At 36.5% G+C, this 17,586-nt stretch overlaps 1 protein-coding gene across 2 annotated transcripts in view; it reads right to left on the reverse strand.

The window, feature by feature from the left end:
• Positions 1-17,586, reverse strand: part of LOC126243987 (protein kinase C, brain isozyme) — a 199,633-nt gene that overhangs the window by 37,788 nt on the left and 144,259 nt on the right. For both annotated transcript variants that reach the window (XM_049948204.1, XM_049948203.1), the window contains exon 7: positions 3,372-3,503. In XM_049948204.1, the coding sequence (XP_049804161.1) occupies positions 3,372-3,503 (132 nt within the window). The remainder of the gene's footprint in view (positions 1-3,371; positions 3,504-17,586) is intronic.

The raw sequence follows: 17,586 nt of genomic DNA on the forward strand, positions 1-17,586 counted from the left end.
GGTTCTCAGGCATCTGATGTCATAAAAATTCCATGCCTGTGCATTTTCTTCTCTGACTGTCATAAATAGGAGGCTTCAGTCACAGCCTGAAATATTGTGGAATTTTCACAACATCCATCGTCTCACCCAAGAACTACATTTCCAACTAGTCTGCCAGGAAAGCATCAGGCAACACAACTGTTGGTTGATTGAAGTGAACTCCAGTTATGACAGTATGACTGGAAAACACACACTGTATTACAACTAGAGTTTACATAGTTGTAGTGTTCATCTGAACACTTATTATTTACTTTTTATTTGGTCCAATAGTAATTTTTAGTGCATTGTTTGTACATATGCTGTACTAGTAATGGGTAACACAATAAATTTGTAAGGAAAGAAGTTATAAAATGAGAATGCATAATCACAACAATTAAATTAAATAACAATACAAAGTGACATAATTATACAGTTAATAATATTTGGTAAATTTGGTTTACTTATTACGATACTACAGAAATCCACAGATAGCAAAAGCAGTGCTCAAGTAAATACTGTTTCAGCTATCTAAAGACATTTTGAAAGGATAGCAAAACATGTGAAAGTGTAATAAAACTGTTCAGCGAATTTCAGTTGAAATGATTGAAAGAAGAATGACATAGTTCTCATGAAGCCCTGTTGGGTACAATTAGAGAACTTTTAACTGAAGTACACTGTGCAGTCATCATGCTGTCACCACCATGTCTCTCACATAGGGATCGTAATAAGATAGGTTAGGGCACATACAGAGGCATACAGTGGGTCTTTCTCCCTTTTGCATGGTAAGTTGAAAGAATAGCACAGAATACCGATAATATTGGTATGATGTACTCTCTCCCATGCATTGTACAGTGTGTTGTGGAGTATACACTGACTTGACAAAAGTCACGGGATAGTGATATGCACATATACGGATGGCGGTGGTACTGTGTACACAAGGTATATAAGGGCAGTGCATTGGTGGAGCTGTTATTTCTGCTCCTGTGGTTCGTGAAAAAGTTTCCACTGAGACCACATGAAGGGAATTAAGAGGACGCGGAATGACAGTTGGAGCTATGGGGCATTCCAATTTGAAAATCATTAGGGAATTCAATATTCTGAGGTCCACACTGTCAAGAGCGTGCCAAGAATACCAAATTTCTAGTATTACCTCTTACTACAAACAACACAGAGAGACAGCAGTGGCATTTGCGTCGAGTTGTCAGTGCTAACAGACAAGCAACTATGCATGAAATAATTGCAGAAATCAATGTGAGGTGTACGGCAAACATACCTGTTAGGACAGTGCAGTGAAATTTGGTGTTAATGGGCTATGAAACCAGATGACCGAAACGAGTGCCTTTGCTAACAGCACATCACCTGCCGTGCCTCATCTGTGCTTATGACCTTAGATGACTGGAAAACTGTGGCCTAGTCATATGAGTCCCTATTTCATTGGTACAAGCTGATGGTAGGGTTTGAGTGTAGTGCAGTGCAGACTCCACAAAGCCATGGACCCAATTTGTCAATAAGGAACTGTGTAAGCAGGTTGTGGCTCCACAATGGTCTGGTCTGTGTTTACAAGGAATGGACTGGGTCCTCTGGTTCAACTGAACCAGTCACTGATTTGAAAAGGTTATGTTTGTCTACTTGGAGATGATTTTCAGCCATTCATGGACTCCATGCTTCCAAACTGTGATGGAACTTTTATGGATGACAATATGCCATGTCAACAGGCAACAGTTGTTTGCATTTGGTTTGAAGAACATTCTGGGTAGTTTGAATTAGTGATCTGGCCACCGAAATCATCCAACATAAATCCCATCGAACATTTATGGGACATAATCGAGAGGTCATTTCGCGCATAAAATCCTGCACCAGCAACACCTTCCAATTTCGGATGGCTATAGAGGCAGCGTGGGTCAATATTTCTGCAGGGACTTCCAACAACTTGTTGAGTCCATGCCACAATGAGTTGCTCCACTACGCCAGGCAAAAAGTGGTCTGACACAATATTAGGAGGTATACCATCACTTTTGTCACCTCACTGTATATGTAAATGTAGAAGAAGAAGCTGTAAGACCAAAATTAATTACACACATACATGTTCCAACAACTGACTTCCGTCATTAGCCATTGACACAATTTTCACACTACCAACAACATTCCGATCACATCTTAAGAAATCATATTTAGAACATCGACAAATAAAAACATGATGATATTTCTTTCTTGCTTTGCTGATATTAAGGTGTACTTTCCACCTTCAGAACACTGTAACTCATATATCCATAGCCAACACTATATTCCAAAACTCCGTAACCATACCTTAGAATTAAATCACTGTCACAAGGTGCAACTAAGCCACTGGAATCAGTATTGCCTAAACTCATCTTGGCTTATTAGCTACTGTTTGTTTGAAAAATAAAGGTAAATAGGTGGCAGATAAAATTGTCTTCTTTGTGTTATGAAGGGATTAGTTCAGATCTGGGTTATTTCAGATTTTTGTTTGTTGAAGTCCTTTAAAAAAAGGGGGCAGAGTGGGACTGAAAATGTATGTGGGTCAGCTTATAACACTTACAAGAAAGATTGAAAAAATTTAGATCTTGTTGTGTGACTTCGTTGTGTTATATGATGTCTTGTTTCACTAAACTGTGTGTGTCCATGACATTCCTAGACAATATTAGCCAGCACACAGTGTTGTCAATAAGAAAATCAAAGAATCAGACATTCAGAAACACTGACAAATGTCCTCTTTCAATGTTACTTCTGAAGGCTCGTGGTCAGCTTTTTGTGCATTTATCTTACCCCAAAAGTTGTGAAACAAGTGGAAAATATAAGTTCTATGAAACAATTTATGCATACCTAAGAAAGCTAACCACAATGAAGAGTAACAACATAAAAATGTAAATTATGAAACATATATATTTCATGTATGTTAGGGTCCATGTCATATTAAAACCTTTTAATTTATGGATTTTGACAGGACTAATTTCCATTTTCCCATGCAATATCACAAAACATCCTCTCTTCAGTGTGCAAACTTTCCATATATATGTGATGAAGTGCAGGAAAACAAATGGAAGTCATTCAATACTATAATTTTCCAAAATTCTAAAAGAACAAATGCAATATTATTTAAATTCCAAATACAATAAGGCAAAAGTTTAAGAAAAATGTTGTAATAGATTTATTTCAGGAGGAGACCATGGAACCCACAACATAGTGCACCACATTTAAAATGAATTCAAAAAAATATCGGAAGAAGTTATTGAGCTCAAATATTATTAAAAGTTGCTGATTTGAAAGTAATAAATTTTATAACAACAAAATCTCTGGCAGTGCCTCATATGATGCACACTCTTAGCAATCACCTTGCCAAAGCTGCCTTTCCCCAGAACCATGAGGAAGTTGAAATCTGAAGCACGTATGACATCCTTCCTTCCCATATTGTGTGGTACATCTTTGTCAGAAGGAGGAGGCGCTTTCTTTGTAATGGAAGTTTTCTGTAATATAACAAGACAGATTATGACCCACACACATATATGGTGACATGGCTATGAATTCTGACATATCAGTCATACAAAAATAAATATTCACATATTTAATGGTGTTTTATTAAATTACTCCTACAGTGCAACAGAGGTTCATAGTGAAAGGAACTTCCTTCTTTTATAAAACATGTCTTGGACAGTGTTAATATCAAAGTAATTGTTATGATTGCCCTATTTTGCAAATATTGTGGAAGTGCTGTGCAGGAAGTTGTTACTAGTCTTATTGCAAATCAAACTGTATGGTCACACTTGACTTATTCATATGTAACATAGTTTTAGACTGTACTAGAGTGGAACTCCTTATTTTTTCACTAAAAATAATAAGAACAAGTTTTTTTACATTTTGCATGCAACACTAAATTTTGATGCTTGAGGAGACTGCTGAGAGTCATCCTATACCTTTAGCTTTACTACACTGTAAAAGAAAAATTCATAATGTATATAACATGAAAAATGTAAAAGCCCCTATATGAAGTAAACTACTTAATTAAAAACGTTTAATAAAGTATTTGTTTCATTTTGTTTATCCCTTTAATATCATGAGATGCTAAGATAAAAACAATAGCAATTTTCAGTCTATTTAGCTGCAAACTGTATATCAGCGGCAAAGGTACCAGCAGTTAAAAATGTAACAGTTAATTTGTGGCAGTTACAGTTTATTTAAAAGCCAGCTTGCACACATGTTTGAACTACAGAAATGGAAGATAAATAACAAAGCATGCTAACAATATGTTACTCAATAGCCAAAAGTAGTATTCTAATTTGTGAGATTATGCTAAGTTATTAAAGATTTCTAGGAAACAGGGATAATCTGAAATCCTGCACTGTCTTTTTTTTACCCACACTGTCTTTTTAAGTTACACTAAAATTTGGGAATACATTGGTGATTTTTACTCTCATTTATTTGCCAACTACCTTATCTGCATACTGTGGCCTTACAGCAGATGAAACAGGTATGTAAATCATGATTAATTCACAGTTAAAGTAAAAGAAATGAATATTAACACTGATTGTAACAGAAGAGTATTGCATTTTTATTGGAGTGTCAAACTGGACTTCAATCTACAAAATAAGGCTTTTAAATTACACCACAATATTAAATTGATATGTATAAGAAAGAAATACAGTGCATTTTGTTGAAGATGGAGTTTTAAAAAGTCAGTTCTGTACATTAAGACAGCACCATTTACTCCAGACACGCTACTGGTATACCATATGATATAAAGGGAATGGCAGCCTAAGAGAGAACGCACAAGCCTTTAAGTCTTGCACAAGCTTTTCATCTGCATTATCAGCACCAAGCTATCCGTCAAAACCAGTGATAACATCCAATATGTGTTTTCTGTCCATACTGTGAAACATAACAGCATAAACTTTTGCTCCTACTAGAACATTAGATTTCTTGGATTCCCTCCACATTAGGGCTTCCGTACTGTGGAGATGGAAATGGCTCTCAAACACATAATGGCTTTACCATTCAACTGATGTTAAAATGCAGCAACTACTTCCTTTTTCATTTCTCATCCAAGGTTTTCATTCTGTACTTTTTATTTGTGCATCTTGCATCATTATAATGAAGGAGGAAACAGAATAAAGCACTTAAAGAGAAATGAGAATAAGGGAGAAAAGAATAAGCTAATATGAAGACTTAAATAGTAATCACATGCAGAATAAAGAGCAACAGTACATATTAAAATAGGATGACATGGAAATTTCCTTGACTAAAAATGCCACTGTATTTCATACTACCCTCAGATGCTTGCACTGATCTGACAGCCACGATAATTTTTTGTCTATTCGTTTAAAAAATAATGTTTCCTCAATGTGATTTCTTTTTCCCCTCCTAGTAAAAGAACTCACAACATTGAAGCCTGAAAGTTTTTGATCTCCTGTTGGTGACTTGTCAATGGACTACCATTCTTCACATTAGTAAGTGTTTGTTTATTTCATAATCACTATGTGCTTACAGTTTTGCTTTGGACTATGGTATTTTTTCTGTACAGATGTTTTCTTCAGTTTTTAAAGACGTGATTAGAGTATGAAAAGAGGCATAAATTCATCATTTATTGCATATCTTATCCTGCAGTATAGTAGAGCATGAGGAGCATTCAGACATACAGTATTTTAACTGAAGCTACCATCACACATGACAGAATTATCTTTCACAGTATATTATATAGCTTCATCTGGCTATCAAAAATTTTGCCATTTCTCAGTTAAATTGTTCAAAAACTGTTTTGCACTAGCTGCTTATCTGCAGACATGTGGGATTTTTAGTAACTGCAGTCATTTTTTGCAGGTGCTACTTCGATTACGCTTTATCATATAAAAAAGGAAAAATTCTTTATATTGTAATTGAATGTTGCCCCTTTTGCCTGCTGTCCACAATATGGTTGAGGCAATACTGCTCAAGTCTATTCCACTCGGGCATGTCGACCCTCCTGTGACAACATGAGGAAAGTGTCAACTATTCCTAAGTGTGTTCCAACAGGTTCATATCAGCAAATACCACCTTGACAATATTTTCAAAACAGAATGTAAAAGCAACTAAATGCACAAACTTAAAACCAAGAAGGCTTCAGAAAGGAGCACAAAACCAATTTTGAATCTGAAATCAGTAACTGCATATAAAAAACAGAGAAGCAAGAATTTCATACTCACATTCATAGACTTCAAGCATGCCTGTTATTCGGCAGATACACCAACATGTTCAAAATTTTGGAGGAGACAAGTCTAGATAGAAACTCCAGTGAATTGATTAAATAGACCTTTACCAACTTCACACTCAAGGTCAAGTTAGAGGACATTCAAATTTAGAGGAAATATTCGGAGTCCTTCATATGGAAACACCCTTGCTCTTTAACTGTATCTTTGATAACATGGTCAAAGAAAGATGACAAGAAATGGAAGGAGTGAGTGAATATGATTGCAATGCAAGAAAAAATAAATACTGGTAGGCTGTCTAGCATTTTCAGATGATTTTGTGATCTTGTTGGCACCTTTAGAATAGGTAACTAATCAAACCACGTAATTTCAGAAATGAGTGATTACAGATTGCTGTCAGGAAGGGGTATAAGAATGCACAGAAATTGCTCTGACAGAAAAAGAAGTTATGAAAGTATGAATGAATAAGATAAATTTATCAAATAGACCCACTATGAACATCTAAACTAAGAAGAATCTCTCCATCAAGGTAAAATTAAGACACTACCAGGCAATGAGCTGCCCTGAAGCCTTATATGATGCAGAAAGCCAGAACCTAGACAGAACAGGATTACTTAAGAGAGTACACGTTCTGGAATGGAGGATTCTCAGGAAGGTATTGGGACTTTGAAGAACTGGAGGCAGTCAATATACAGGACTAGCAAGCCAATAATTTTACACCCAGATATAGAAGAGCTCCACAGTCAGGAAAAGAAGGACCACGTTCTTCACACACTTACTTTGAATTAACCAGGTGAGGCTGACACATCAGATAATGCAGTTTCCTGTCCACACGAGAACCACAGTACATTGGTTCCAACAAGCACAAAGGAATTTCCAAGAAATGACAATGCATTAAACAGAAATTTACAACAGGGCAACTTTAAATTACAAAATTCAGGTTGTCGTAGGTTTCCAGTACAGTATTAGACATAGGATAGCAACATCATGGACGTAACTGTGAAGAAGTTTGCAAAATATGAGAAAGAAAGAATATTTGGGAAAAAAGACAGAATAAATGAATCTGAGTTTATGCAGTCCTCAGATAGCCAAAATGAAAATAAGGAGAAGAAGAAGAAGAAGGTTTAATTCTCAAAAGAAAGAAAACAGAATACAATGAATGGACAAAAAGATCCTTCTTCACTTAATTGGAAACAATTATTTTTTCCAAAGAATGAAATCTTAACTGTACACTGTAATCTCAAAGTTTGAGAGAGCGTTGCCCCAAAAAACCTCTTTACTGAAGAATTTTGATAATATTTTTGGTATGCACATTCTGCCCTCTTTGTATAAGAATTTCTAACATCAGTTGAACACATGAAAACAGCCAAAATGTTCATTTAACACACATTACTAATGTTCCACCAGTTCTCCAGACCACCCATATCTCCTTTCATGAAGTGGTAATGAAAGACTTCTCCTGAAACTGTAGTTAATAGTTAACATACTGGTTTAGACAAAACAGCATAAAAGAAGAACCTTTTGAAGGGATGATGTTGCCATCAGTGATCCAAATAGTTTAGCAATGGAAGACTTCAGTGTCATGTGAATTACCTGAAATATCTCGTGTGTTCTCAGTAACTCTTTCTAAATGAGAGATGACTGATGGCTTATTTCATAGCCCTGTAATGCAATCTTCATCTGTTAGGAACATATCAGTATTCACATTGTTCTTAAAGTTATGCTATGTTATGATACAAACTAAATTATTTTCTAAAAATGTATCATTAAGAAACATTCAGGCATTCTACAACAGCCATACTGCTGTTTGCTGCTGGCTTCTAATTTAGCTTTAGTGCAAACATGAAATAGCTGTTTCTCTTTAGGCAGACAAGTGAGTGAGTGATCTAATACACACTGTATGCTTGTATACACACACACACACACACACACACACACACACACACACACACACAGCAAAAAAGAAATGGAGCTGAAGACACACTTCATCTGCAAATAATTAAAAAGCAGCTTGCTATGAATAAACATCTCTCTTCCCATCATTTAGAACTCTCAACAAAATTCAATTTAATGACAATATTTTGATGAGCTGTTACATTTTAACTTTTGAAGCAGTCTTGAGTATTTTAATGTGCAATAATACACTACACTCTATCATTCTGACAAAGTATTTTCACTGTGCCAAATCAACAACATAAATCAGTTAAAGGTAAATAACAGGAAGGCTGCAGAAAATGGAAAAAATGTATCACACACCTAAACAGAGTATAACCTGATGTTCTGAAGATAAAAGAGAAGTATATGATAGAAAGAAAACACAGTAAAAAGATCAGCCTTGGTTACACACTGGTAAAGGGAAAGAACATATATTTATATACAGACATAATGAAGAGACTACATCTCTCTGTGATTTCCGTTATAACTGCAATGTTCATGTCTATCCAGTTATGTCACAGAATCTGTTCTATGGCAGCAAGATTTATTTCCATTGGAGGTTTCAAGCAGATTTTGAATGCTTTTTTCTCAAATTTGTTGCGTAATTAAACAATGTTAAATTATGGAGAAAGCTAAATTTTGATCAATCAGGGTTACTTAGATCTTTTTTGTGTTTATGTCATCATATTGTGGTTAACAGCTTTTGCAGCCAGTTTTACAAGGGACAAGAGAGAGACTTCCATGTAATCTGAGACTACCAACTATATCACAAAAGTTGGAACTTATATAGAAGACTATTAACCAATAGTGCACAAGATTTCATTTTGAGGAATGTGTGTTAAGAGTATATCACAAATGCAAAAGCTGTTTAAGAAACTCTATTCTTGGAAAATGCTGCTACTTAAATATTTTGGTAATATGAAGTTGTCTAAAAATTCAGTTATACATTATATCGCCAGAACCACAGTGATAGGTGAATGGTTTAACTGGTTGATGATAGAGCTACTAAGAAAGCCTGTGTTGTAATAGACCTGGCAGTTACAACAACTTGGACAGTGTGGAGGACAAAATATACAGTACAGTGATGAAGAATGCAATACACATGTGAAGACTCCTCATTTCCTGAAAGCTCAGTATCTTTTATCTTTAACTATTCCATGTTGTTGCTAGCCTTTCTTCACACGCTACAATTTTTTTTTAATTTGCATAAAAGGTATTTTTATTGCTTTTTTAATTTATGTATTTGAATATAGTTTGTAGTCTTGTATTTACTTTAATGTCAATAACAGGTTTGCTTTGTTGTTAAAAGTACTTTTCTATAGTGCATTCTATGTATGTGAAGTTTTTCCAACATTTCAAAATGAAAACTCTAAGTAAAGAATGTGGCTATTTAAGTTCAGCTCTTTGCACATGATAAAGCAGCTGACTATGTGACATGCTGCATATGAATCAGCTGCCATGCTATTTGGACTTAAGCTGCTACAAAAACATAAATAAAACCATGGGAAACAATGAAGTTACAAGTCGAAAACATAGTAAGTAAAACTATATTTCTATTATGTAATAAATCCTGATTTAATCATCCTACACAAATGTTTCGCCACTATTGTTATGAATTGCAGTAAGTAACTGGCGGAAGGCCTCTGCCAGTTGTCTGACTCCTCCACCTATAAACTCTGCCAGAGTGATCCCATTCCAACACAACTTATAATTCCTGCTTAAAGCCTTAGACCCTTTCCAAAACCTTTCCTCTAAGTCCATTTCCCTTTGTACCCTGCACACCCATCTTCTACACACTCCTCAAAATCCACAAAATCAACAATCCTGAATGCCCCACTGTGGCTGGTTATCGTGCACCCTTACAATGATAAAGGCCTGCAACCAATTGTCCAAAACCTAGCCTCCCACATGCAAGACGCCAACCAATTCCTTCACCAACTCTCCATCACCCACACCCCTTTACCTCCTGGATCGCTACTTGTCACTGTTGATGCCACTTTCCTATACACCAACATAGCTCATGCCCATGGTCATACCACTATTGACAACTACCTATGTGAATGTCCTTCAGACTCCAAACCCACTACCTTATTCCTCACACACCTTATTATCTTCATCTTAACTCACAACTACTTCTCCTTTGAAAGAAATGTATACAAACAAATCCACAGCACAGCCATGGGCACCTGCAGGGCACTCTCCTATGCCAACCTGTTTATGGGCCATAGAGAAAACCTTCCTAGCCTCCCAAATAGCCAAACCCCTGGTCTCGTTCAGGTTCACTGATGATATCTTCATGATCTTGACTCATGGCCAAGACACCTTATCTTCACTCCTTCACAACCTCAACACCACCTCTCCCATCTGCTTCACCTGGTCCTCCTCAATCCAGCATGCCACCTACCTGGACATTGCCATCCCCCTCCCTGATGGCTCCATCAGCAACTGTCCACATCAAACCCACCCATCCACCAACCAACCACCAACAGTACCTGCATTTCAATAGTTGTCATCTCTTTCACACCAAAAAGTTACTCCCATGCAGCCTGGTTGCCTGGGGATGTCATACCTGCAGTGATAAGGACTCCCTTATCTGGCATACTGAGGTCTCTCCAAGGCCTTTACAGGCAGGAATCCTCCCACCACCCTCAAGATATTGGTATGAATACCAACTTGCTGTCCACCAGGATGAACGGCCACTGTCAAACTGCAGCCAAGAGCACAGTATACCACCCTGTGGCACATCATGCAGCTGAATATAACAGACTTGATTGAAATGGCTGCTTCATTACCCAAGCCATCTTGATCCTCCCCTCCACCACCAGCTTTCTGAACCACGCAGATGGGGTTTATCCTTACAGCACATTCCTGTGATTATCCCGGCCTCAACCTATGGTAACATACAGTCCTAACACCCTCCACCCAACAGTTTCCACTCCCTCTGTCCTGTCACTTCCTCCCCATTCTCATCTCCTACCCTCTGTTTGCTGCCCTCTGCCGACACACCTGCCCATCTTTCCCCGCTCTTTTCCTTTTTCACTCCATTTTCCCCTCCTCCCTGCCCCACAACTTCCTGACACTCCACCTGTTGGCACTTTAGCCCATACACACTCTCTCCAACTGTACACTGCCATCCCTTCCTTTTCCCCACCTGCTCCAGATTGCTGCTTCCATCCCAAGTGATAGTTACATTCTGCCTTGAGCTGCCATAGTTGGTCATCATGTGTCCATGAGGTGTGCTTACTTGTGTGAATGAATGGTGTGTGTGTTTCTTTTTCTGATGAAGGTTGCAGCTGAAAGATTATGTGTAAATGTGTTTTAATTGTGCCTATCTGCAACTTCAAGTGTCATCTTTATGGTAAGTAGCAATCTATCTTTCTCTACATTGCTGCTATTTCTACCTTGAGTTTCCATTGTTTGATTTCAACTAAGTATCAGACATGGACATTTGCTTTACTAAAATGTTAAACCCTTGATATATTTGCATAACATTATGAGTTGTAATTAAGGACTGTTTCTGAATGCTTGCAGTAATGGTTTTCATTTCATATAACATTTTCTTCAAATTCATGGGTGCATTCCAATACACAGAGTAAATACTGAAATGATTGAAATGGATCAGTTGTAATGTCTTCTCTTTTTTTGCTATGGTCTACAGTCCAAATACTGTTTTGATACAGCTGCCACATTGTGCAGATCTCTACAGCTGTGCCATGCACTTCACCATAGCTTGTAGAATATAAATATAGATGTAGAAATACTACAGTGTACATCCATTTGAACCAGTGTACTGTATTTGAACCTTGATCTCCCTCTACAAAGTTGCAACCCCCCCTCCCCAACACACACCTCCCTCCATTACCAAACCACTGAGTCCGTGATGCATGAGGTTATTTCCTAACAAACAGTGCTTCCTTTTAGCAAGGTTGTGCCATAAATTTATTATTTTCTACCAGTTCAGTTCAGTATCTCATCATTATTTAATCTATCCATCTAATCTTCAGCCATCTACTGCAGCACCACATTTCAAAAACTTCAATTTTCTTCTTGTCTGAACTGTTTATCATTCGTGTTTCACTTCCACATAAGGTTCTAGACAAATAAAATTGGAAAAAAAAATTCACTAATGCTTATATTTATAGTTGATGTTAACAAATTTATCATTTTCAGGAATGCTTTTCTTGCTACTGCCAGTCTGCATTTCACATCCTCCACAGTTCAACCATAATTATTTCTTTTTCTGGCCACATAGCAAAACTCCTTTACTACTTTCAGTATCTCACCTTGTAATCCAATTTCTTCAGTATCATCTGATTTAATTTGACTACATTCCTTTATGCTTGTTTTACTTTTGTTGAAATCCACCTTACAACCTCTTTTCGAGTCACTCTTCATTCTACTCAGCTCCTCTTCCAAATCATTTGCCATGTATGACAAAACTACAATATTATCAGCAAATCATTTGCCATCTATGACAAAACTACAATATTATCAGCAAACACCAACATTTTCATTTCTTCTCCCTGAACTTTAACTCTGTTAACAAATTTCTCCTTAGTTCCCTTCACATATTACTCAATATTCAAATTTAATAACATTCAAGAATAGGTTGCAACCTTATCTCACCCCCTTCTCAGCTGCTGCTGCTCTTTCAAGTCCTTTGACTCTTATGATGTAGTCTTATTTCTACAGAAGCTGTGAATAAACTTTCACTCCCTGTATTTTATCCTCGTTATCTTTAGAATTTCAATGAGTGTAGTCTGGGCAACACCAAAAGCCCTCTCTAATTCTAGAAATGGTATAAACATAGGTTTTTCTTTCTTTTATTTGTCATCTAAGATAAGTCACAGTATCAGTAACAACTAAAGAGTTCCTACATTTTTCTAGAGCCCAAACTGATTTTTCCTAAGTTTAACCGCTACCAGATTTTTCATTCTTCTTTAAACAGTTCCTCTCGGTATTCTTCAGCCATGACATATCAAATTGAACTGATAGTTCAGTAATAATCAAACCTGTCAGCGTCTCTTACTTTCAGAATTGGAATTATTATATTATTCTTGAAGTCTGAAGATATTTCAGTTCTCTCTCCTATCTTCCACACTAGGTGGAGTGTTTTGCAATGGTCGACTATTTCAAGGATCTCAATTCTAAAGGGATGTCATCCAATCCAGGGATTTCAATTTGACTTAGTGTACTGAGGTGTAATGCCTTATTCTTTTTCTGGAGTGGCTGCTCTATTGAATGTTTATGATAATTTAAAACTCTTAGTTACACAATGACTGGAACCAAGACATCACACATACTGACATAATACCAGGGTCCATAGTGGTGACTTTTACGATTCATTTATGGCCGTGTAGACCACACTTTCACATTTTCTTCCAAAGCCAAAACTGGCTGTAAAGAAATATAGAATCATAATCTGTGGTTGTAACAGATTGAAAACTGCCAGTAGTACTATGGCGGATAATACAAGTTCATGCCCAAGTTATTTTTTGGTTTTTATGTCTCCCCTGACTAGTCTGATGCAGCCCACCACATATTCCTCTCCTGTGGTAACATCTTCAGCTCAACATAACATCCTAAACTATTTGTAGGATATATTCTAACCTCTGTCTTCCCCTACAGCTTTTAATCTTTACAGCTCACTCAAGTACTATGGAAATTAACACTGTGTTTTTGGGTTATCTGTCAAGTAGTTGTTTCCATTTCAAGGAAAATATTTTGATGACTGACCCGGACATCTTCTTCAGCTGCTATGAATTTTGATGTTATGAGTGCTTTCTGTCTAACTCCAAACAAACTCTAAAGTATTGTTGGTCTCACAGCAATATTTAGAGCCACATTCAGTTCCCAATGTCCACTATGCCCTTTGATTCTCTTTCCTTTTTCAGAGCCTGTACTGATATTCCACACAGCTGGAATTCTTTCAGTGCTTTCCAGTCTTGGTAGATGTGATGGCCTCTGAGATCTTCATAAATTTATTGCTAGACCCCAAGCCTTGTTGAAATCAAATCCTCTAATCCTGTTTATTACAGTTTCTGACTTCTCTATTTCAATAGACTCGTTAATTGTGCTGTCCCAGAAACTTTGTGTTTGCATCATAATATTGGTCTCGTTGTATTTAATTTCATGATTAGATTCAAGGCTAAGCTTGGCAACAACTGATTTGCTTAAATGTTTTAATCAGGCATGAAACTGCTATTCCATGCATCTCCTGTTGACTTTTGTGACAGTCTGCCCTACATAACATATACCACATGTATATGGAATGCAATACACACCCAATCTTTGGAGACCTAAACAGTCTTCAAAATTACACAGGAGACTTTTTAGCTTATTTGAAGGAAGTAAAATACATTGGATGCCGTGTTTCCATAGGAGTCTACTGATCTTTCCAGATATTGGGCAAGTGTAAGGTATATAAGTGATTTTTGGCTTCTCTTGCTCAGCCTCAGTCTCAAACTCTTTCTCAGGCATTCTTGATTTTGGATGCAATGTTCACTCAATTTGATGATTTGAGTACCTATTCCTGCAGAACACTATTCATAGGTTTTGTAATTCTTTGGTATGGTTCTTCTTGTCTGAAAGTGTTCAAGATCTACGGACCAGTCCTTAACACTGAATTTCTTTGTGACAGATGGTGATGGCTCAAGGTGTGGACAGAGAAGTCAGTGTGCACAGGCTTTCTATATCCACTGTGACCCCAGGATCCATCCATTCTTCTCTTAACTAATTTGTTGAGGAAAGGTCCTTCATGAATTTTATATTACTTTGGACATAGTTGAAATGTTCTAAGAACTCTTCAAGTTTTTTTTGTTCCTTGTGAGCAAACCACAAATGTGTTGTCCACAGGCTGATTTCAACTTGAAGAATTCTAGTGCCTTTTCTTCAAAGTATTCCACGAATAGGTTGGCTGCGAAAGGCAATAAGTGACTACCTGTCACAAAGCCATTGGTTTGCTCATAATATTTTCCATTGAACAGAAAATAAGACGAGTCAGAAAGTTCATAAAAAAAACTCTGTAAAACAATGATCAAACTTCTCCGTGATTATGCCAAGGAATCAGAACATGGGTCTCTATTGAATGGGTAACCAACATAAAAATAAAAGGTTATCTCCAAGCTGCAATTGATTGAGGTCTCTGAACACCAAGAGTGGCACATCTTACTTGTGGCTTACTATCAGAACAGTTGAGAACAGATGCAAGGATCATCAGTGAAATACCCAACTAAAGCAACCAAGCAAATCAGCTGCCACCAAGTACTGCTAGGTATATAATCATGGAATGAAATGTGATGAGACCAATACTGTAGTGCAAACACCAAGTTTCTGGGACAGCATAATTAAAAAGTCTGTCAAAATAAAGATAAAAAAATCTGATAAACAGGGATGCAGGTTTCAATTTAAACAAGGCTAGTGGCCCAGCACTCAATTTATTAAGATCTCTCCAGCCATCACATCCAGCAGGGCTGGAAAATTCTGAGAGAATTTGTGTTTCCTGGAGTATTAGTAAGGTTTCTGAAAAAAGAGAGCATAAAAGAGTGTAGTGAGTATCAGCAATCGAACTGAGCTATAAATATCAATGCAAGACCAACAATATGCCACAGTCTTGTTCAAGTCCACGGACTGAGTACACACTATAGCATAATAGCATAACTCACACCACCTGAAGAAGACGACTGGATTATCTGTCGAAATACTGTGCATAAAATGGAACAATAACTTTCGCAGAACACCTGAGAGCACACTATTAATCTGACACTATGAAAAAATCTGGAAGTTTACACCATGGAAACTATTTTTTGATATCTTAGCATGTGTCCTGTCTTACTGTCCCTCCTCTTGTCAATGTTTTCCACATATTTCTCTCCTCTGTGGAGAACTCTCTCATTTCTTACATTATCAGCCTACATAAATTTCAACAACCTCCTACAGCATGATATTTTCAGCACCTCAAGTTTCTTCTATTCCAGTTTTCCAACAGTCCAGGATTCGCTTCCATGAAATGTTATACTATAAATGTATATTCCCAGAAATTCCTTCCTCCAGCACTGATGTTTGATACTAGCAGACTTCTTTTGACCATGAGACCTTATTATCTTGTTTGCTTTATGTCCTCACTGCTTTGTCCTTCACGTGTTATTTTGCTTCCAAGATAGCAGAATTGTTTCACATCGTCTACTTTGTGGTTCCCAACTCTGATTTTGGCTACTACTCATTACTTTTTTCATTCTTTGGTTTACTCTCAATCCTTAGTGTGTGCTCAATTAGACTGTTCACTTCAGTCAATAGGTCCTGCAATTATTTTTCACTTTTACAAAGGATGGCAATCTCAATGATATTACACAGGAAGTTTGAATAAAAACCCCTTGTCACATTTTTTTTTTTATTAAATTACATGATACATTGCAAACTCTGTGGGGTCCATCTTCAGGTGCAAATCGTCTAATATACAATTTAGATTTGCTCTTGAATGAGGTGGAACACATGTTCCAGTTACGAAAAATATGTTAAGTTTTGTATTTCATGAATCAAGTGCAGAAAATATGTGAGGAACAGTGGAAAAAGTGAAAAACTTATTGAAAAAACAAAGAAGAACATTTTTAACCTTTTGAAACATACATTGGTTCATAAAATTTGTCATTTATGTTAAATGAACAGACATATTTCACTAGCCATAGTTACTTCAGTAATTTTAAAGAATTATTTTAATATTATTCCTTGCATATGACAACTTGATAATACTCAATTTTCTGACACTACATGATAAATATCATCTTTGATTCTATCAGGTTAAATTACATCTGTGAAGTGTTTTCAGAATGTGTCAACAAATGTGTGCCTTGAGTGACATAACATGTGATGACAGAATGAATAAATCACTGTATATTGACCTCAAAAGTTTAAAGTTTTCTTCCTTATGTATTTGGTATGGTTTTGTTTTTCTTCCCCACTGTTTCTAAAGTATTTTCTGCACTTGATTCATGAAATACAAAACCTAACATCTAACTTTCTCGTAACATGAATATGCATATCACCTCACCCAAGGACAAATGTCAATTATGTATTAGATGATTTGCACCTGAAGATGGCATTTTATACAAACTTCTTGTTTATTGAATACAGTCACTTTCACAGCTGCAAAATATGGATGACATTAATCTTAATGATATTATTTCACTCTAAATTTTCATCTCAATTCTGAACCTTTCTTTTATTCCCATCACTATGTCTTTGACATTTTAGATGGAAGAACAAGGGAGTTAGACTTATCAATGTCCAATACTGTTTCTAATTGGAGCACATTGTTCTTGGTTATTGGATATATGATAGATTGCCTACAACTTCCTATTATGTTTTCCTGAGAATTTCAAACACCTTGCACAATTTTGCACTGTTGTATGTTTTTTAAAGTTTGGTAAATTCTATGAAA

This window comes from Schistocerca nitens, chromosome 1 (genome assembly GCF_023898315.1).
Source record: "Schistocerca nitens isolate TAMUIC-IGC-003100 chromosome 1, iqSchNite1.1, whole genome shotgun sequence".
NCBI classification, from domain to species: Eukaryota; Metazoa; Arthropoda; class Insecta; order Orthoptera; family Acrididae; genus Schistocerca; species Schistocerca nitens.